Below are 21,894 nucleotides of genomic sequence, written 5' to 3'. Positions count from 1 at the left end.
CAGGAAAAAAATTTTTCTGTGTTAATGAATTGGGTCACCTGACTGTTAAAAGCATTAAAAATAATAATAATAGGGGCGCCTGGGTGGCACAGCGGTTAAGCGTCTGTCTTCGGCTCAGGGCGTGATCCCGGTGTTATGGGATCAAGCCCCACATCGGGCTCCTCCGCTATGAGCCTCCTTCTTCCTCTCCCACTCCCCCTGCTTGTGTTCCCTCTCTCGCTGGCTGTCTCTGTCTCTGTTGAATAAATAAATAAAATCTTAAAAAATAATAATAATAATAATAAGCAAAAAGCAATAAGAGTAAAGCAAAGGTAGAAATGTGTGATCTCTATTTAGAAGACCTAAAATTTGATCGCACACAGATTAAAAAAAGACACAATTACTGCAAGATTTTCCTTTCCATTTTAGTGCTAGCTTTCCTTCTTAACCTTTCAAAAGCCTCCTGAACCCAATTCCACTGCCTCTCCAGCCCCACTGAATAAGAAACATTTCCTATTCCCACTGTATCTCATACAGTTAATCGTGTTCGAAAAATAGAGGGGTCAAAGACTATGTACATTTCTACTCAGGTTAAAATATCACCAGTATCACCAGTCCACTTGAAGCCTTGCTGAAGTGTCTTCTACCATCTTTTCTAGAATCAACAGTTTATATTCCAGAAGCAGAATACAAAATAGAGGAGCATGTCGGAGAGCTTTTGATTCCAGTGAGACGGTCTGGAGATGCCAGCCAAGCACTAACAGTCATTTGCTCTACGCGTGAAGGTAGGAAGCTCTGCGGGGCACTGACATCCCGGAATAAGACTCTTAGGCAGGACTGTGGGGCCGCGGGGAGCAGCTGGGTGGTGAGCCGTGCGCTTGAGGAGGACTGGAGCCTGGGTCAGCCCTGGTTCGCGCCCTGTCACCCAACCGCCTTGCAATCACGGGCAGGTGGCCTAATTCTGCTGCAGCTGGACGATAAAATTTCACTGGAAACTGGGATAAAAATGTATGTTGTGACTACCTCATAAAGTTGCCTGAGGGTCACGTGAGACATTTTATGTGAAAATAGTTTCTATATGCTGGTGGAAAATATACATAAGGGATTCTTACTTGTAATAGTCTGCATTGCATCTAAGAAACAAGGTGAAATAGTCTGTATGTACTACTCGGGCTCTTCTCCCTCCCCATCCCCAACAATAAAAAATGCCCCCTAACCATGGGCCCAGGGGTCCTTACACCTCAAAACAACATCCCATTCTTTCTGACCTCTCTACTTCTATACAGTCAAAATTTAGCTGTCCTCTGTCCAGTCTCTCAAGGTCGCATTTTTTCACTCATTAGAACTATGCAATACACAAAAACGATGGACCTATAAGAAGACCATACAAAAGAGAAGAAGAAGAAGCTATAAAAGTAAACTACATTTTTCTACACTCACACCAGTATTTCACTGACGACACCAGATGCGTGCAGGTTTTTCCCATACCAAGCAATTCTGCAATTTCTGCCCACACCAGCTGATGCCACTACCTGGAGATAACACAGACCCTACAGGGTAAGGGCTCCACCCCACAAGACCACCTCCACTTCTGATACCTATCCCAAGTTTAGGTTGTCACTCTGTGTCTCACCTACTGGAGGTTCCCACTTCCCCTTTCTGGGTTTGATAATTTTCTAGAATAGCCTACAGAACTCAGGAAACCATTTACTTACTAGATTACAGGTTTGTTATAAAGAATACAGCTCAGGAACAACCAGACAGAAAAAATGCATAGGCAAGGTATGTGGAAAGGGGCACAGAGCTCGCTTGTCCTCTCTGGGCGTGTCCCTTTCCCAGCACCTAGAGGTGTTCAGCAACCCGGAAGCTTTCTGAACCCCTTTGGTTAGGGTTTTTTCTGAAGGCCTCCTTACATAGGCATGGTTGATTAAATCATTGGCCATTGGTGATTAAATCATCCCCCAGCTCCTCTCCCCTCCCTGAAGGTTAGGGAGTGGGGCTGAAAATCCCAGCCCTCTAATCACTGGTTGGTTTCCCAGGCAACCGTTGTCCCATCCCCAGTGCTATCTAGGAGCCCCCACCACCAGTCCTCTCATTAGCATGCAAAAAGACATATCACTTCAAGGATTCTAAGGGCTTAAGGAGCTTGTGTGCGGGAAAACAGGTACAGAAACCAAATATATATTACTTATAATGTCACAGGCTAATTGATTCAGAGCTCACTATAGCTAGGGGGTCAGCCACCCTCACTTGGCATTTGGCAGAGACTCAAAGGCAGGCAGAGGAGTGGAATGCTTTATAATGGAAAAAAGGGAAGGTGTACCCTGATGGGAGGCTGTTGGCATAAGGAAGCTGGAAGCCTATGTGGTTGATTAGCGAAGTATGTTTGGCTTTCTCTGGTTGGTCCTACATTGGAAGCCAGGGCAAAAATTAGAGAAGCTGAAAGTTATTAAGTCCTGGCCATTTGAAGCCACACGTCACAGAGGTAGTGGTTTCACTTCCTTGACTTGTTGCTGCGGATGGTGGATCAGATTTCTATTTTTATGTATGGCCTGACCACGCTCTGTTCATTTATGCAAGATCTCCAGTCTGTGCTCACACTTGCTAAACAACCAACAACACGCAGCCCCCACAATTAAGGATCATCTACCCGATCTATTCATAGTGCCAAGGTTGAGGGAAGGAACAAGTTCTCCTCTGCTCCGAGGACAAGGACGTTGGCAGTAAGCAGGTAATTTATATTGAGATTTTCAAAGCCAACTACAAGGACAAGCTCTTTAGCACATCTTCGAGATCTTCACGTTTGTGTTTGGCTTTATGTCCAGAGATAAACCGCCCTGTTCATTAAAGCCTCTTCTTTAACTAAGACTCCGCTCTTGAAGGCATCAGGCACTGCCAGCTACAGGTAACTTAGGTTTCCACCTGGGGCTAGCCCGCGCAGGAAGTGAAAAGCAAGGAGAAGAAATTCCAAGGCGAGGCAGTCCTTGAGGTCTTCTTCTCCAGGTGATCCCTGGGAGGATGTGCTTTGCTCTCTCTTCCAAGTCCACACTGGGCTCTAGTTAAGTCTTAGAATGAATGAGAACCTGGGCATGCAGGGGAGGGGCTGCAGCTGGGTGGAGAAGCTGATGGAGAAGCTCCTTCTCTGCTCTAGGCTTCCAGCTGGGCTTCTTCCGATATCAGTAGCATAGTCTCTGTCCACACCCATACTGTCTGGAAGACAAGGAGTCTGGAGTTTACTAGCTGTGAATGGGAGAAATGAGGTGGTAAATAGCCCAACTTGGAAGATCAGTTGCTATTGCTAAACTGGAAAGGACCACAAGGTCTGCCCGCCCCTCTGCTTCTGGAAAGAGCCTCACTGTAGAAGGATCAGCAGAACAAACTAGGAAGTTCAGAAGATTGGGCAATGAGTCAGTTAGGATAAAGAGATGCCTCTGCCCCACCTGGGAGAAGCTACACCCAGATGGAGCTTCCTATAGAACTTCCTATAGAACTGCTCAACGGGACACATCCGATAAGGTCTCCAGGTCCAAGATTGATATTCCCAGAAAATTCCCCACTTAGCTGGCATACAACTCAGACGGCTCAGTACCTGAGTCTTGACCCACACAAAAGACAGTTCTCATGCTTTCAGTAAAAATAAATTAAAATAAATTTAAAAAGTCTAACAGGGCCAGCCAGGGTCCTTCCCTGGAGCATGAAGCACGGCGTTCATGGTCAAGCCTGATTCTTGCTCACCTCTATGGACTCGCAAGAGACCAAGAACTCGTAAATTGTGTACGCACATTTGAGCGGCACTGCGGGTTTATCCTCACCTAATCCCCGCAGATACCTAAAAATCTCAGCTGGTGAAAGTTTAATTTGGTTGTTTAAAGATTTATTTGTTTGTTTTTTAGAGAGAAAGAGAGAATGGGGGAGGGGCAGAGGGGGAGAGAGAGAGAGAGAGTCTTCAGCAGACTCCCCACTGAGTGCAGAGCCCAATGGGGGCTCAATCTCACAATCCCAAGATCACGACCTGAGCTGAAACCAAGAGTCAGACTCTTAACAGACTGTGCCACCCAGGCACACCTTAATTTGATTATTTAAACCTTTATGGAGTTCTTATTAAAATAAATCTTTACCAGTTCTTATTTTCATGAGTAAAATAAGCATAAGCTGTATGAACAGTTGAATGGAAAGCAAACTCATGCTTCATACATTATAGTAATTCACAAATACTGAACGCATATTACACCTACAGGTAGATGAGAGGAGTGACTAGCTTTATGTGGTGCTTTGCTGGGATGTCAAAGTCCCACCATTAACGTTTCAGCCAGCTGCGGCATTGCCTGTCCTTGCTACCTGCCTGTAATGTCCATCGTCAGTATTCTCAGGCAATGACATGGGGGCATTGTATTAAAAAAAAAAAAAATGTTGGGGAGAAGAAGAGCTGGAGGAATTAACCCCCTCAATGACTAAGAACTATTACTCTACCGAAATGTTTTAAGCTCAAGGACACCTTGGGAACGGATGTGTGCAAATTAGTTCTTGCCCCTGTTTTATTCTTAAGATGGGTGTCGTTCATCTTTTTCTTCTCAATAGTCACTTCCTTGTTAGGAAATGGCTCTTACTGGACAAAAACAGCCGATGAAGAGCAAACCACAGAACCTAAAACCAACAGTCCAGGAATGGTACTGATTCATCCTGTGGTTTTGGTCAGACCCAGGTCAAGGAGGTTGAGGTTTTCAAATGATCGACTTTACCCGTTTGCAGAGGACTGTGTGGTGACCCACAAGCCATGGCCCAGCCCCACTTCTCCGATTGGCCTGTTTCTCCGGGTCATGTTAAGGAGGAGGTAGAAAGCAGATTATTCTTTTTTTTTTTAATAATTTTTATTATGTTATGTTAGTCACCATACAGTACATCCTTAGTTTTTGTTTTTGTTTTTTTTTTCACCTGTTTATGTTTATTTTTTTATAATAATTTTTTATTGTGTTATTTTAGTCACCATTATTCTGAGCAGGTTCCAAGCACATCCAAACAGAAGACTTTCTCCTTTTTTTTTCCTTAAAAAAAATTCTGTGTCTATTTATTTGGTTATAAGAGTATTTATAGGTTATAGAAGTGACACCTTGATCTCAGAGGGGTCCTTGGATCATCTGGAAGTTCCTTGACTTCAGGCTTGCTGAGGGTAAACTCCTTCAGTTTTTTCTGTCGGTGTACGTGTTTATTTCAACCTCAGTCTTGCAATTCTAGGTTGGCAGTTATTTTCTCCCAGCATTTTGAAGTTCCAGCATCTTCCAGCTTCCACTGCTGATGTTAAAAAGCCTGCCCGTGGTCTAAAGTCGTCTTTGCAGTGATCGGTCTTTTCTATGCATTCAAGATCTCATATTTGTGTGACTGAATCTGTGGAAGATCCGAGGGCTTTATTTGAGGTTTTCTTCCAAGGAGGATTTGTGTTGCTTCTTCCAGGATTTAAGAGCGATGCTGCCCCAGAAACACTCCTGCTCCCCCCGTATCCCCAGGCTTACTTGCAGAGTTCAGATTCTGCTCCCTGGCGGAGCCCTAGGCCCAGGGCACAGCGCCCCCTGCAGGGCTGACGCTGCCCTTGCTCTCAGGGTGACACCGCTTCGAAGTGGAATTCCCTTCTCTAGCTTTACGGCGTTTGGTGTTTAGGGCTTTTAGGATATTGTTTTTGTTTCATTTTGACCCTGGATGATTTTCCTTATTCCTATGAGCACAGAAAAGCCAGAATAAATTTCTAATACATGTTTTGCAGTGGGAGAGCACCCCAGAATACCTAATCAGACAAACTACTGGGAACAGATGTCCCCAAGACTCTTCTAGACAGTGCTCCCATGCCGCTCTAGCTCGGCATTCTCCACCCTTCCTTTCTCTCCACTTGCTCCCCCACCTGTCCCAGTCACAGACACTCCTGGGCATCACGTGAGCTGTGCCTGGGGTTTCTGACAAGGACCTTCTCCAACCAGGAGTTAAATGCCGCGCTTTTAAAGAGAGGTGATTTCCTGTCTTGCTGCCCCGTTAAAAATCTATACTAAAGGAAATTTGTATGTTTAAAAGAATTTATAATTAAGTAATATAATAAGTTAATGTGGGAAAGTAAAAGATGCCCCATCAGGAGACAGGTCTTTGACTCATGGACGAGTGACTGGGGCATTCTCTGCCTCAATTTTCTCACTGAGAAAATGCCCTCGCCACCTCATAAAGTTATCAAATACCATAGTACAGTGATTCAATCGCCGTTTAGTATAGTTTCTTGATACGGCTTTCTTTGACTTTAAGTATGATCTATGATCTTTATAAAGCAAATGTGCTATGTAGCCACAGAAACGAGTCATATATACTCTCTGCAAAGAGACAAGTATTTTTTTTAAATAACTTCATAGATTCTCAGACTCCCAGGGAAAATCTATGCCATCATCATCTTGGCTGCAGTGGCATGCTGGTCCCAGCTAGAAACTGAGGGTAGGAGTCAGGTGTGCACATTGTCCTCCCAAATCTAGGCTCTGACTTCACACTGACACTGAAACTGGCTGGTGGGAATGTCTACATGGCAAAAATCAGCAAAGACTACAGATCAGGGTTTTGGGGTGTTTTGCTTATTTGGAGAGCCAGTTGTTAGACTTTGCCGGCAAAACTTCATGCCGGTGGGTGGAGGGGAGAAGGTGGTTCTTAGGTTAATATGAAATAAATCCTTGGGTCTAACCTTAATTTTGGAGAATTAAACGATACTCACTAAGACAGTCCATCCTGCCTCCTAATCCAGCTCCGCAAACAAGGGACGTATTATACGAGAGACTTCTCTAATGCTGCTTGCAAAACTGCCCAAGTACAACCACTGGCTAGTGGCCCTAGAAGACTTGAGGCCCAGTTGCTAAAGCATCTTTTTGAAAACAACCTGGAACACCATCCGTACTCCTTGGACATGCTTCCCTACTACATAAGAGATATTGCAGACCGTTGCCAAGGCCCTGTTCTTATACCTCAGGTTATATTTAATGTTTTCAGAACAGAATTTTCTGTCTCAATTCCTGGGAATTCTTAACTTGCTTTTTATTTAAACTAAAATAAATTCATTGTTTTTCCAAAGTAAAAGTTCCAGAATCCTAGGAAGAATGGGTCATTTAGATACACTGAAATTTTTTAATTGAGATATAAATTAGACTCTTTTCTATCAACACTAGGTGTTTCAAAAAATTTTGCTAGGGGACCCTGGGTGGCTCGGTCGGTTGAGCAGCAGACTCTTGATTTCGGCTCAGGTCATGATCTCAAGGTCCTGGGATCCAGCCCCAGGGTCGGGCTCCATGCTTAGCGGGGAGTCTGCTTGAGGTTCTCTCTCTCCCTCTGCCCCTGCCCCTGCATCCACTCTCTCTCTCTCTCTCTCTCTCTCTCTCAGAATAAATAAATCTTTAAAAAAAAAAACTTGCCAAAAAAACCTGTTAAAATGTATTGTTTTACTTTTTGTTTTAGTAGAGTTCCACAGCCAAATGATTTTCAAGAATTATATTTCAGTCTTTCACTGAACACAGAAAGCTACTTAATTAAATGAATGTCTAGTTCACCAAGTGCATCAGTCAGCTGAAAAAATTGAACAGAAAAGGGAAAAACCCCAGGGCGCCTGCGTGGCGCAGTCGTTAAGCATCTGCCTTCAGCTCAGGGCATGATCCCAGAGTCCTGGGATCCAGCCCCGCATGGGGCTCCCTGCTCTGCTGGGAGCCTGTTTCTTCCTCTCCCACTCCCCCTGCCTGTGTTCCCTCTCTCACTAGCTGTCTCTCTCTCTGTCAAATAAATAAATAAAATCTTAAAAAAAAAAAAGAAAAGGGAAAAATCCCAATCACTTTTGTTTTATGAACTATTAATAAATTGTTATTTGACCATTCACTAGATGAAATATATTGCGAAAGAGACTTAATAAAGATAGCATTGGACACTTCCTACGCAAGTCCAGCATGTATCTGCTTTTGGTATGTATCCTGAGGAGCTAGATGTGAGGTCTCTGATAAGGTCGTTTTCTCACATGGGCTGTCATATCAACATTCTGCACGCCAGATGACTAGGGGAAAGAAAACAGGGTATTCTCACGTATAATCCCTCCTAAACTTTGCACTCTTAGAAAAGCATCCCAAAGGTTGTTTGAGATCTCATCAGATTATTGTAAGAGTTTAGGACCTTTTTCCCATTTTGTGTGTATATCTTGAAGCATAAAACTTCTCCCCAACAGAGCGTCTCATCGTGTCCCGTGAGCGTTCTGTATTGGAACCACTTACCTCTCCGTCCAGCTGGGGAGTGCCTCTCTCTAGCCCTTGTTGATGGCTCTGTCTCTGACACCCTAGGGGCCAACCTCTCCTTCCTCACTTGGCTCAGAGAGCTTTTCAATGCAGAGATTTCGCAGGACCGAAGCGGGAGGGAACGTCAGGAAGGAATAAATTTCAAAGCACAGGCTGGCACTGGAACCGGGCTAGCTTCCCCAGCAAATGCTCATCCCCCCTGTAGCTACCCATGTCTGGCAGTGTCTGCCCTCTGCCTTTGTAAACAAGCTTTACTCTCATCAATCCCTCCAACTCTAACCTTTTTTTAGGTTCCCAGAATAGCAAAACAGTCCATTTGTTACTACCTGATAATTCTAAAATTTGTTCTGTTGAAAAATCATCCTGAAACATTTTGGGAGTTAGTGCCCCTCTGTGCAAAACCTAGGAGGTCAATTTGGAAAGCATTTTCATTTTTTAACAAGCTGTATGTATACAGGCAACACACACTCATAAGTATCAGCTTGTATTTATACTGATTCCCATTAGCAAGAAGACAGTGGACATTGGTGTTAGCCCACATGGATGCATATACCATAGCTTCAAGCAAGAGAGACCCTGGACTAGCGTGTCAGTTCAGAAGTTCACTGTCATAGCCCCACTGCTTCTCATTAAGGAAAACTGTGGTGGGAAATATTCAGGCTTTTCAAAAATGGCTTATTTAATAAATTGAGCATTTTACACAGTCTTTGTTTTACCTAAATCTGGTCGGCTTAAATCATTTAAATTACTGTGACTGCCTTTTACTCTTTTAGCTCTCATTCTGTGTGTTGCTATTTTTTTAATACAAAAAAAATGCACTGACTTAAACTGTTGGTGGGGATTATAAGATGGTACAGCTGTTATGGAAGACAGTACAGAGGTTGCTCAAAATATTAAAATTAAAACTGCTATATGGTCCAGCAATCCCACTTCTGGGTATATATCCAAAGAAAGTAAAAGCAAAGTTGAAGAGATATTTGCACACCCTTTCTCGTAGCAACAGTATTCAAATAGCCAAGGCGAAGCAACCCAAGTATTCGTGGACAAATGGATAGATAAACAAAATGTGGTTCATACATACAATAGACTATTATTCAGCCTTAAACAAGAAGAAAATCCCATCACAGGCTACAACATGGATGAACCTTGAGGACATTGTGCTAAATGAAACAAGCCAGACACAAAAAAGACAAATACTGTATAATTCTTTTTCTTTATTTTTTTTAAGATTTTATTTATTTATTTGACAGAGAGAGACAGCCAGCGAGAGAGGGAACACAAGCAGGGGGAGTGGGAGAGGAAGAAGCAGGCTCCCGGCAGAGGAGCCCGATGCGGGGCTTGATCCCAGGACCCTGGGATCATGCCCTGAGCCGAAGGCAGGCGCTTAACGACTGAGCCACCCAGGGGCCCCCAAATACTGTATAATTCTGCTAACATGAAGTACCTAGAGCTAACGAATTCATGGTGGTTGCCAGAGACTGGGGACGGACTTGGGGGGAGGAAGTGGAGAGTTGTTATTATTTAATGAGCATAGAGTTTCCAGTTTGCAAGATGAAAAAGGTTCTGGATATCTATCGCACAATAACGTGACTAGACAACACTACTGATATGTACACTAAAAACGGTTAAGATGGTAAATTTTGGATTATATTTCTTTTGCCATAATAAAAACATTGCACTAACTCCCAGGTATCCTACTTCTAAATATTTGCTAAGGAGAAATAAAATTATATACCCACTCAAAGACCTGTACTAGAATATTCGTGGCAACATTTTTCAGAATAGCTAAAAACTGAAAACAACCCAAATTATCAACTGGTAAATGGGAAAAACAAATTGTGGTATAGCCATACAATGGAGAATACTATTCAGCAATACAAAGGGGGAAAAAAATTCCGATGAATTTCAAAAGCATTGTGCTAAATGAGAGGAATCAGACACAGAAGACTAAGTGTATATTTCATGTGTATGAAATTTTCATATAGGCAAGTAAATGTGTAGTGACAGAAGACAGATCAGTGGTTCCCAGGGCTGGGGACAGGGAAGGAGAGGGATTGCAAAGGGTATACCTCAACTTCTCGGGGTGGATAAAAATGTTCACTGTTACGCTTGTGGTCATGGTTACGTGACTGTATACATTTGTCAAAACTCATCAAATGGTGTGTTTAGATTTGTGAATGTTAATGTATGTAAATCATTATAATAAAATTTAAGACACACTACATCTAAACTGAAATCTTCCCATCAGTCCCGTACTTCTTGTAAAATAAGTAATTTTGTGGCTGCATTTGGTGCCATGCAAAGACCTCTAGTCAGGCGTGGGAGTCAGGTTGTGCGGCTGCTGCTGGCAGCTCTGCCCCCGGGGGAAGGGTAGGGCAGGAAACTTCTGCACCATGACCACGGCATGGATTCTCTGGTCCCCATCTCTCCGCACTTCAGTTTCCCCATCTGTGTCATGGACAAATTAAGCTAAACCAGGCCTGGTATCTTACGATCCTTCAGTTTATTTAGCGCCTAATCCAAACAGACCTTATTCAATATATACCGTTTAGAGACCACGAACTGTGAATCGTGTCAAAATGCCAGGGTCTGTTCTGAAAGCTTCTAATTACAATATGAATATCTGGGACTGTCAGAGAGAAGTGCGATTTATGGTTCTTATAGCATTGTGCTCAATGCTATTACCCCAAAACAGTTTGAAGAACCAGTGGGGAATAGGCTTCCTACTTAGAATTCCATTTCTTCTCACCTTCTCTGTTCCATCTCATATTCCTATAGGTTCTGCCACAGGCTCCATTCCTTCAACAGCATTCTCTTTCTCTGACTACATCTCACGTCCAGAAGATCGCACCAGCCTCCTCCACTTTGACAAGGATGAGGCTGAGAAGAACTGCCGGGTCTTGATCATCGATGACTCCCTCTATGAAGAGGAGGAATCCTTTAGTGTTTCACTGAGCCTGCCCGTGGGAGGGCGACTGGGAGCCCAGTTCCCCACCACCAGGGTGGTTATCCTGGCTGATCACGGTGATGGTAAGTCCATTTCCTGTTTTCAACGCTTAGCAGTAACTGCCTTCTTACACTGTCCTTCAACAGTTGAAAGACAAATCTCCCTTAAATTATCTATTGAGGACTATTTGGGGTCCCTCTTTCTCCATAAGCTATGAGTGGCTTGTCAAATACATAGATATCACCAACACCAAAATAACAATTCAGGGAGAAAAAATATTTGTGTATGGCTTAACTGAAAACAACAACAACAAAAATAGCCTAAAGAAATGACCTAAGACTTTAAATAAGCCAAGAAGAAGACCAAAGTTAAGTATCTGATTCCCCAAACAGGACTGCCCACAGGGACCCTCATCTTAGTAGCACAAGGCGGGGGGTGGGGGGGGGTTGCTCACAGCAGGAGGTACGTGAGTCTTCAGATGGTACAAGGGTCCCATGGAGCGCCCATGTGTAGACATCCAGACTTCTCTTCCTACCCCTGTGTGGCAGGGAATTTGGCTCCAATTCCTAGGGAGCCCGGCTGAAATTCAGCCAAAGAAGAGGGGGCCTTCCCACTCCTCAACACCAACCGCACCCCCCAGATGTGATAAGTAGTATCAAGCCCAATATGATTTTCCTAGGTCTCCATTGCCCTTTCTACAAGAAGCACTTTCAAAAAAGAAAATGTGGGTCAAGCCAGGGGCAGGATCAGACTAGTTTATTACTAGTCTGACTGCTTCATCTCTCAAATGTGCCTCTGTTGGGATTTGCATGGCCACGAGTTGCCGTGTTCAGATCTAGACAAGATTAGACTGGCTGCTACCACAGACCCAAAATTAGGGTGACTGCTTTATAACTACGCACAGAGCTTCCACGACTCCGAGAGCTGTGCCAAGAGATAAGCACAGAGCTGGGGCTGGAGAGTGCACCAGTCTCTAGCTGGTACAGCAGATGAGCTCCATGTTCTGGGTGACATGATGTTCTTCTAGCAACCGTAGAACAAAGGAAGATATGAGTGAGATTAAAGTGGGTTTATTTATCCGTTGATGTTGCGCCCTGTGGACAAAATATCAGAGAACAGACCCATTTTGCTCCGTTAAAAAGAAAAAAATTCATCTGCCTTCAGCTCAGGTCAAGATTCCAGAGTCCTGGGAATCCCTGCTCAGTGGGGAGCCTGCTTCTCTCCCCCTCCCCTGGCTGGTGCTTTCTCTCTCTTTCTCTCTCTCTCTCTCTCTCTTGCACACTCTCTCTCTCAAATAAATAAATAAAATCTGAAAGAAAGAAAGAAAGAAAGAAAGAAAGAAAGAAAGAAAGAAAGAAAGAAAGAAAGAAAGAAAGGAAGGAAGGAAGAAAGGAAGAAAGAAAAGAAAGAAAAAACCATTATAGACTAAGTTCCATTCCAAACTGTATTTTCACAAGTATCAAAAGCTAAAAATAAGTATAGACCCTGAGTCTAGGTTTCCTTCGTTGTGAGCTTTCCTTTTCAAAAATGTCCCCATTAAAATTAAGAGAATGACCATTTTCCTTCAGATACGTGTGTGAATTTTCACTGTATGGGAATTTAGAATTTGTATTATCTTCTCGACTGAACCAAAGAGTTATTAGGAAGTGTCTACTAAGAATATCAATATTGATTATCCAATTTTTCTGGAAAGAGAAATGTTATTCATAGTCTTATATATAAATTATCCATTGTCTTCTGAACAGAAGGAAAATCTGAGTAAATTTAACTGTTTGAGAGTCCTGAAAAATCTGATACCTCAAGTCTATTTGATAAATATGAAGTCAGTAAAAAATAGGAACAGTCTGAACGAGTGATAATATGGTGTTCTGTGGTTTTGAAGCCAAATGAAAGATTAGATTCTTTTTAATATCAGGGTTATGATTGGGATTATGGCTAGAGCACCTAACTCTTACTGAGAGGTAGAGAAAGTTTGCTGGACTGAGTTCCAGAGACTGAAACGTTCAGTGCAGAATGAGAAGAGAAAGGGAGGTACTTTGTAGATTTTTCTACATACTTTTTTTCTTAGTAGCTCTTTCCTTTTATAACCAATTCACAGTTTTCTCTGGTGAGGAGGAATTCACATGAAAAGGTTGAACTCTGTAAAGATAAACCTTCAAATTCCTTTTCCTTCCACTAGGATACCTTTCCCCATACCCGGAAGAGTGAGGTCAGTACAATCTGAGTTCTCTTTCTCTGCTGGACCTTGTTCTTGCTCCAAGTACACAAGAAAAAAAAAAAAAGTGGGAGGAAAAAGAGAATCAGGAAGTGGAATGCCAGAGTGAGGAAAGCTTGAACTGGGAACCTGGAGACTTGGGTCCACTACCACTCCAGGTGACCTTGGACAGGTGGGGCTATCTGGGGCTCCATTTCCCAATTCCTAAAATAAGGAGGTTTAAATGGGTGATCTCTAGGGACCCTTCCCTCTCTAGAATTTGATGGTTCTTGAAGTCGTTTAAAGATGAAGGCTTTACATTGCACTACTGGGTGTTTACCCCAAAGATACAGACGTAGTGAAGAGAAGGGCCATATGCACCCCAATGTTCATAGCAGCAATGTCCACAATAGCTAAATCGTGGAAGGAGCCGAGATGCCCTGCAACAGATGACTGGATTAAGAAGTTGTGGTCCATATATACAATGGAATATTACTCAGCAATCAGAAAGAATGAGTTCTCAACATTTGCTACAACATGGACGGCACTGGAGGAGATAATGCTTAGTGAAATAAGTCAAGCAGAGAAAGACAACTATCATATGATTTCTCTCATCTATGGAACATAAGAACTAGAATGATCAGTAGGGGAAGAAAGGGATAAAGAAAGGGGGGGTAATCAGAAGGGGGAATGAAACATGAGAGACTATGGACTATGAGAAACAAACTGAGGGCTACAGAGGGGAGGGGGGTGGGGGAATGGGATAGACCGGTGATGGGTAGTAAGGAGGGCACATATTGCATGGTGCACTGGGTGTTATACACAACTAATGAATCATCGAGCCTTACATCGAAAACCGGGGATGTACTGTATGGTGACTAACATAATATAATAAAAAATCATTATTAATAAAAAAAAAAAATAAGATGAAGGCTTTAGTTAATTAGTTCTCATACCCATAAAATGAAGTATCCTGTAGAAGATTTGAGTATTTTTTAAATAAAATTTTGTCACAAACTTAAAAATTTGTGTTAAAAAGTCAGATAAAGAACAGAGCTAATCACTGAACGTGAATGGTCTTATGATTCAAGCTATCCATTTTGTCTTCTATTTCTTCAAGGTTTCCCCCGGATAAATAAATTCCTATTGTTTGACTCATGCTATTTTTTTCCTACGTGGGTTCTAGAAGACCCCCAAAATAAAGCTATATGGTTTTCCATGCTTTAACATTTTCTAAGCATATAATGAGTTACACTTTGATAAGGAAATACTTTACAGTCTCACCCACCTATTTAGGAAGAATTATTTCTTAAAAATCGTCCTAAAAAACTAAAGCAAAAGTAAAGAACAAGATTGTTTGACCTTCAATGATTCTCTTTTTTCCCAATAAGAAGTATGTTTCCTGCAACCTCTTTACCTAACACTTTCTAAGAATTTATCAAAAAACCAGAGTGTCCCCTAAAACTACGAACACCAGAGATGGTCATAAATGATTCAGCAGACATCAGAGCTAAACAAGAAAGTTCACAGGGCCCGGTTTGGACTACAACTTTGTGGGTGTGCTCAAAACTGAGTTTACTCTCGGAACCACCTCACAGAAGAGCTCGGACAGAGCTTCCTAACCCAAATGTTAGTTTGTACAGTAAGAAATGAATGGCTGTCAAGGGGTTGGACATTCAAGTCCATTGGTCAGTGTGGCAGGTGGGATAATGGCCCCCAAATGAATCCGTGTCCTAATCCCTCAAATTCATTAGTGTGTTACCTTACTTGGGAAAGACTGTAGATGGGATGGAATTGGGGATCCTGAGATGGATAGATCGGCCTGGATTATCCAAGTAGCCCCGATACGATCACAAAGGTCCTTATAAGAGAGAGGCAGGGGGATCAGTGAGAGAAAGAAGTGATGATGGAGCCACAGATGGTCAGTGCCTTCTTCATTAATTCTCTCCATATCCTGGTAATCCACTTGGGCTGCACTTTTCTCTGTCTTTGACTGTGTTGTTTATATTTCAAGTAACAAACTTACGTCTTTAAGTCATGGTGGTCACAGATACAATAGACTGACTCATCAAATTCCGGTAGCGAAAGCCAGAAATGCCAGAGATGAATTTCGTTAGTGCCACAGCATTATATGAACCACAGAGTCCTTATGTGAAGAACAGAGTAAGATGAACAAAGTGGGACTAACCTGTAGGGGTAACTGTACATGGCAATGTTGCCAGGTGAACAGGGGGACCCCGGGCCCTGAGGCTTAGACCCAGCCAGTTAGTTTTGTCCTGTCTTATCAAGGACAGACACAACACAAGGGATGAGCAACACAAGCAGGAAAGTTTATTAAGGCAAAATGACGCTCTCGAGATGTGAGAACAGGCAAGGGCGAGAGACAGAGACAGAGAGGCAGAGAGAGATAGACGCCCCAAGGCTTGGATTTCTATCTTTTACTGACGATTGTTAACGAGGGGGGTGGACTATTCATTACTTGGGGTGGGGATTTCTGAGAGAGGGGTTTCAGGCCTTGCCTTCCTTATTTGGTCAGGGATTTCCAGCCTGCCTTGGTAGCCATCTTGGGCCTGTCTGGGTTGATCTGACTTCCTGTGGCTTTGTTTTGGAGTGCTGCCAGGACTGGCCTGACTCTCCCAATAGCTGGGCAGGGCTTCCTCTTTCTGGCCTCCGGGGTGTTAGAACCTAACAGCCTTTAAAGGAATGTACAAAAGTAAATAGAAGTCTTAAAATCTATTTCTTGAAGAAATATTTTCTCTTTGAGCACTGACATATCCCCTGCTTACTTTTTACTTTAAAACTAGTAATTTTAAAGCTTCCCATGTTTAGAACAGAGAAATGGTGAAACTCTCCAACACCAAACATAAAAAGAAAAGGCAAAAAAAAAATAGAACAAAAAGGGAAGAAAATTAACACCAAGTCCAGTATATGATACAGTTGATAACTTGCAGTATTGTTTGAAATGATTTTAGTAGATTCTTAAGTAATTAATTCATTCAAGAAGCATTCACAGTGGCCGACTGGGCGTTGAGTATAGGACCACAAAGTCAAATAAGGTCTTTCTCCTGCTTCTGTCACATCTGACTTGATCTCTAATTAGGCTGTTCTCAAACTCACGAAGGCTTTCGAAAGGGGGGAAAAATCATGTGCAAAAATAATGATGGAAGATTTTTAGTTCAGTATAAACAATCTTAATTACTACCCATTTTTCTGAGCAAATCACTGTTAATCATTGTTGAATCCAGGAGACTTGCATTCAGATCCTATAACACGTACTGAAGATGGAACACTTTGCTAAGCTTAAAAAGCCCCAACACCACTCGTTAGCATATCCTCTTCTTAAAGGAGACTCTACATGGACAGCGACCTTATAAGCAGGAAATTGTTTGAGAAGTGGGAGATCTCAGCAACTCCCTCAAGCCACGGAACCACCTCCAGCCCCCGGGGCCAGTACTGCCAAGGGTCCTGGACCCTCAAGGTCCATGGTCAGAATACTCTTTCTTTGAACACAGCTGAAGATGGGCAGCCCATTCTTTCTTCTTCTGGCTGCTTTCTCTTTTCCAGGTTCCACCCAGAGTGAACTTCAGCCGAATCAGTTTTGCTGCAGATGTGACCACACTGATCTAGCCCCACTCTCCTGAGGCGGCACAGTCACATTCCCTGTAGCCCAGGATTGACCCTACTGAGGAAGGGCCCCAAAACACCCCAATCTCCACGGTCAGAATTAATGGTATTTCAGAAAAGGTGTTGTGTAAATTTCTAAAGTGTGACTTCCTCTCCTCTCAGGTCCCCAGCAGGTGCTCATTCAGCGCTGCCCTGGAATGACTACTATGGGTACTATTTCTGCTTTAGTCACTAGACCAAAGATACCCAGAGATTTTGCCATTCATGGTGCTAATGGTTCCTTTGGTACTATTTTATCTTCTTGAGAAAACAATCCTTGGTGGTTATTAGCATACCAACCACATGATTATAATCTTTTGAATTATTGCCGTGAAACAATAATTCCTCTAACTCAGTGTTTTAAGCATTAAACTTATATCAGACCCTAATGTGTAGTGTATCTCAGGTGGTCATATAGTTGTCATTTCAGTCAGGACTAAAAACAAGTGTCATACAAAATTGACGATTTGGGAAAATATGGAGGTAAGGGCATGCTCATTTTCTAGGGTTACGATTTTGTATGTAATTGGCCACAGTCCGGGCCCTTGTTAAGTACCGATAGTGCTTTCTTTATTCAGACACGGTACGTCCAACATCTTGTTGCAAAAGCACGTTTTCGTTTAGGCCAACTGGTGGCACAGTATCCAGCAATCTAAAGATGTACTCAAGTAAGTCGAAGGAAAACTCTCTTTTTTCTAGTTAGAATTGGCATGAAATGGGTTTGTTGTTTTGTTTTGCTTTGTTTTTTGGTTGGTTGGTTTGGGGTTTTTTAGATAATTTTTTTAACTGAAATATCGTTGACACCCAATGTTACATTAGTTTCATAACACAGTGACCTGACAACTCTGTATGTCGTTAGTTCATCAGCATAGCTACCATCGGTCAGCGCACACGGCCATTACAAGTCCGATGACGATATTCCCTGTGCCGTACCTTTTCAGGGATGAAATGTTTTCATTCTCTTTAGCTAGATTCTGTGAAATGTCTTGCTTCCTTAAACAGAGATCAAATATCCCCTTGTCAAATGGGTCACCTACAGGAATACCTTTGGAAAGGCAACTACCATGGAGCAATGCTAAGAAAAGAAATCGTATAGAAGCAGAGGCCACCTAACCAGCCAAGGTCCTGGCCCTACCCTGCCACAGGAACCCTTATAAGAAACATCAGTGGCATGAGGGCAGACACCACGGACTCTGGACAATAAGTGTTAGTTGAATGCTCAATAGGCTTCCTAGGCATTCACTGGGCTTTGGACCCTCGCTTCCAGGGGCTGTACCAGGGGCAAGAGGAAAGTGAGTACACTCGTTCTTCAGCAAATTGTGTCTGTTTATATATAAACACTTATAAGCACGTTTCCGCTTTTCGACCGAGGGTGTTTCTTTCCATTTTTAGCATGTGCTTTGAAAACTTATACTCTCCTCCCAAAAAAGAACTGATGTCCAATTTTATAGAAGGCTGTTAGTTTTGTCCTGCGGCAATAAGATTTGTATAACATGCACAAAATTTGCCTATAAAGATAGCCAGCCGGATTAGTATCTTTGTCATTAAATGGGTAGCTAACAGAATAATGACAGATTTAAGAAAACATTGTAAAGAAAAATGGCACATAAACCAAGTGTCATTTTGGGGAAATCAGCACATCCAACTTTTTTTTTTATGTGGTTAATACTGTTGTATGGACCAAGATAAACTTCAACACATAAATGTTTTTAAAACTTGAAAGACATATTGCGTTGCTGTAAAACCAGGAAACCATTGGGAAGAAAGAGTAGCGCTATGCTTTATAGGGCTAGTCATATGACAATCCAATTGCCACAGGCTTCACAAGTAGACGAAAATTTATTTCCGTTCTTATTCTTAAACTTGGGTGCCATAGTTCACTTTTTGCAGCTTAAAGTTTCATAAGATGTGTTTTGGTTATTTTGCACTGATTGCCACTGTTGGCTTTGCACATCTTTCTGGATCTGCTTGCTGCATTTGACCTTGTGACCACTCGTTCTTCTCACTATTCTGCCCTTGATTTCCCCAGTTCTAGTCCTCTTTTGCCATCAGTCCTTCCCTTCCTTCCTTCCCCCCCCTTCCTTCCTTCCTCCCTCCATCCTTCCTTATTCCTTCCTTCCTTTTCTTCTTTTTGTCTCTCTTTTGAACTCTTTCCCTTCTGCCAGTCTCCCTAAGGGTTGATACCCCCACTACATTTCTCTTCATTCACCCATATGGATGATTATATCATCTACTACAGGATTGACTCCAACTTATGTGCTTAACACTCTCAAATCTTACCTCCAGCCCTGACCTGATTCTTGAACTCCAGCCTTTCTAGACCTATCTACTTGGATATCCCATCAGATGCCATCATCTTGCCCTCTCTTACCCCCCAATAGAGACTATTTCCCCTCCTATATTCCCAACTAAGTTATTGACAGTCCCACTCCCACCTCCCCAGGGCATCCTAGAAACCCCCAACATCCAGTCTCCGGGTGCTGCTCGGGACACTTAACACATTCATCTGCCACTGCAACCCTAATACTAGTGCACAGTTCAAACCATGCTCATGTCTCACGTGGATAATTGCAGTAGCATCCTAATTGACAGCCTTAACTCTTCCTTAAATCTGTAGCTCACGCTGAAGTTAGATGTACAGAAACAACAACAGTAACAACAACAAAACCAACCACTTTCCACTGCTTGAAATTGGTTCCCACTGGCTATAAAGTCTGAAAAGTAAAGACCCATCTACTTCAAATGGATCCAAGTCCCTGCCATATGTGGCTTCTACCTTCCTCTCTAACTCATTCCCAACAACCCTTCACTCTCATCTCATACATCTCTAAAAAGCAAATGCTTATATTTCTCCCCAGACACTGGGCTTCTTCAGTCTTCTCTGCCTTTTTCCATATTAGCCGTTCTGGAACGTTCCTCCCATTGGTCCATTCTCGTTCATCTCTCAGATCTGGCACAGCTTTATTTCTCCCAGTACTCCTCCTCTGAGCCTTGAGGCTGGTTCCTTCTTTTGTCAAAGCACTCAGGTGTTAGCTGATTGAAATTTGTGCGGCTGCCCTCTCATACCAAAACCACCTCAACGACAAAGAATGCGTATTCCTCTACATCCCCAGTAGCTCCCGCGATGCTTAGAGCACAGAGAGGATGCTCATTAATGAACAACAAAACAAAATTGAATTTGACTACCTGAATTCTTTCATATTAAAGAATTAATATTGACTCATAGGCATCACCTCTTTCTTTTCTAAGAATTCAGGAATCATTTTAAATATGTTATTCTAGAATTTTTCTAGAGATTAAGCTGATCAATTTGCTTCTAGATTTTATTTTCTTTTCTGAGGCAATTGAAAAAAAACATTTTCCTATCTCCCACCTTTGGACATCTATCCTATCTCACAGTTTAGCAATAGTGTTTCTGTCACTCCATCTGCAAGTCCCTGTTGGATCTTGTCATGAAATTTCTCTGAATCTGGACATTGAATTAATTTTAAATGACGGTCATATCTCTTTTGAGAGCTTCACTTCCCAACTTGTCATATTCCTTTTTCCTATTTCCATTTAAAGAGCATTCTCTTTGAAAGGAGATAAAAACACATCTGTGGCTGGGGAATCAATTGAATGTAAGTAGGATGTGGTCAAAGCATCATACTCTCGTAACTGCCCACCCTTACGGATTACTGCCACTGTCTCAGTTCTTTAGACAGAGCGAGGCCAAAGAGAACTGGAGATACCGCCGGGCATCATAGAGGAGCTGTTTCCTCTATTTCAACAAATCCCCTGAAGCTCAGTACACAGAGCATCTCGGAAGAGTTGCCTGGTTTTTCCTCTGAGTGACACCATCCTCCTCTTACATCTTGTATCTGACTATATTCATAGACACTTGGTCCATTTTTTTTCTCCGCACAGCGGCATAAGTGACCCAAATGTGTTTTCCCTTTCTTACTTCTTGCCCTTCCTTGATACCGTACAGAATAAGTTCTGTGCTAAAAAAATCAGATCACTTTGTCCCAACTTATTTTTAAAAGAAAACCTTTGTAATAAGTTCAAAATATATCAGAAGTGAGTTAAAATTATCCATTTGCAAATTCTTGAGTACTTTTTATATACTAGCCTCTGTGTCACTAAGGGTGTGAAGACACTTGGACTATGGCACTGACCTTGAGAAGTTTGTATGGTTCTAAGAAAAATACAGAACAATGTGTGAGCTTGTTAGCTTTCACATTTAAACTTTTCTCAGAACTCATAAATCGGGAGAAGGGGTTCTAAGGAGACCATCTGGGAAGTAGGGAGTGTCATATGCAATATGGAGGACACGGTGAACGGAGGTCTGGCTTTCCCTGGAACGTCACAACGTAGGAGACAAGCTGGTTGGCTGCTCCGATGGATGAGCAAAACACAGGGGCTACATCAGGATTAGGCAGTATTCTTAGAGGTTACCAAGGCACTGGTGGCAGGAGACTTGCCATGGACCAAATGTGAGCCTTTCACGCCAGAGAGAACCAGAGTGAATTTAGGTCTTGGCTGAAAGCGCCATCTAGAGGGCTGAACAATCCCCAGCAGAAGCATCGCCGATGCTAATGGGTTGAGGGAGGATTAAAGTGACCAGCAAGGACAGAGACGCAGCATCCTCATCAAGGGAGCAGCAGATGAGAAATATCCAACTCTGGGAGTGAGGGTCTCCACAGAAGACACCAACGTGCCCATGAGAAACAGAATCTGTTTTCTTCCATCAACTAAGACCAGAGAGTGTGTTCACCAGGATAACACCCACTAAGAAAAAACATCCCTGCTCCTCTTGCCTCTCCTCCCTCTTTCCTGTCCCAAGC

The 21,894-nt window shown here is 42.6% G+C and overlaps 1 protein-coding gene across 1 annotated transcript in view; it reads left to right on the top strand.

Moving 5' to 3' along the window:
* Positions 1-21,894, top strand: part of FREM3 (FRAS1 related extracellular matrix 3) — an 84,079-nt gene that overhangs the window by 55,387 nt on the left and 6,798 nt on the right. The window contains 2 exon segments of the mRNA XM_045798633.2: positions 639-764; positions 11,043-11,294. Coding sequence (XP_045654589.2) covers positions 639-764; positions 11,043-11,294 — 378 coding nt within the window.

Source organism: Ursus americanus, chromosome 13 (genome assembly GCF_024610735.1).
Source record: "Ursus americanus isolate L20-20 chromosome 13, mUrsAme1.1.p, whole genome shotgun sequence".
Lineage (NCBI taxonomy): Eukaryota > Metazoa > Chordata > Mammalia > Carnivora > Ursidae > Ursus > Ursus americanus.
This window is presented reverse-complemented; position numbering and strand designations above follow the sequence as displayed.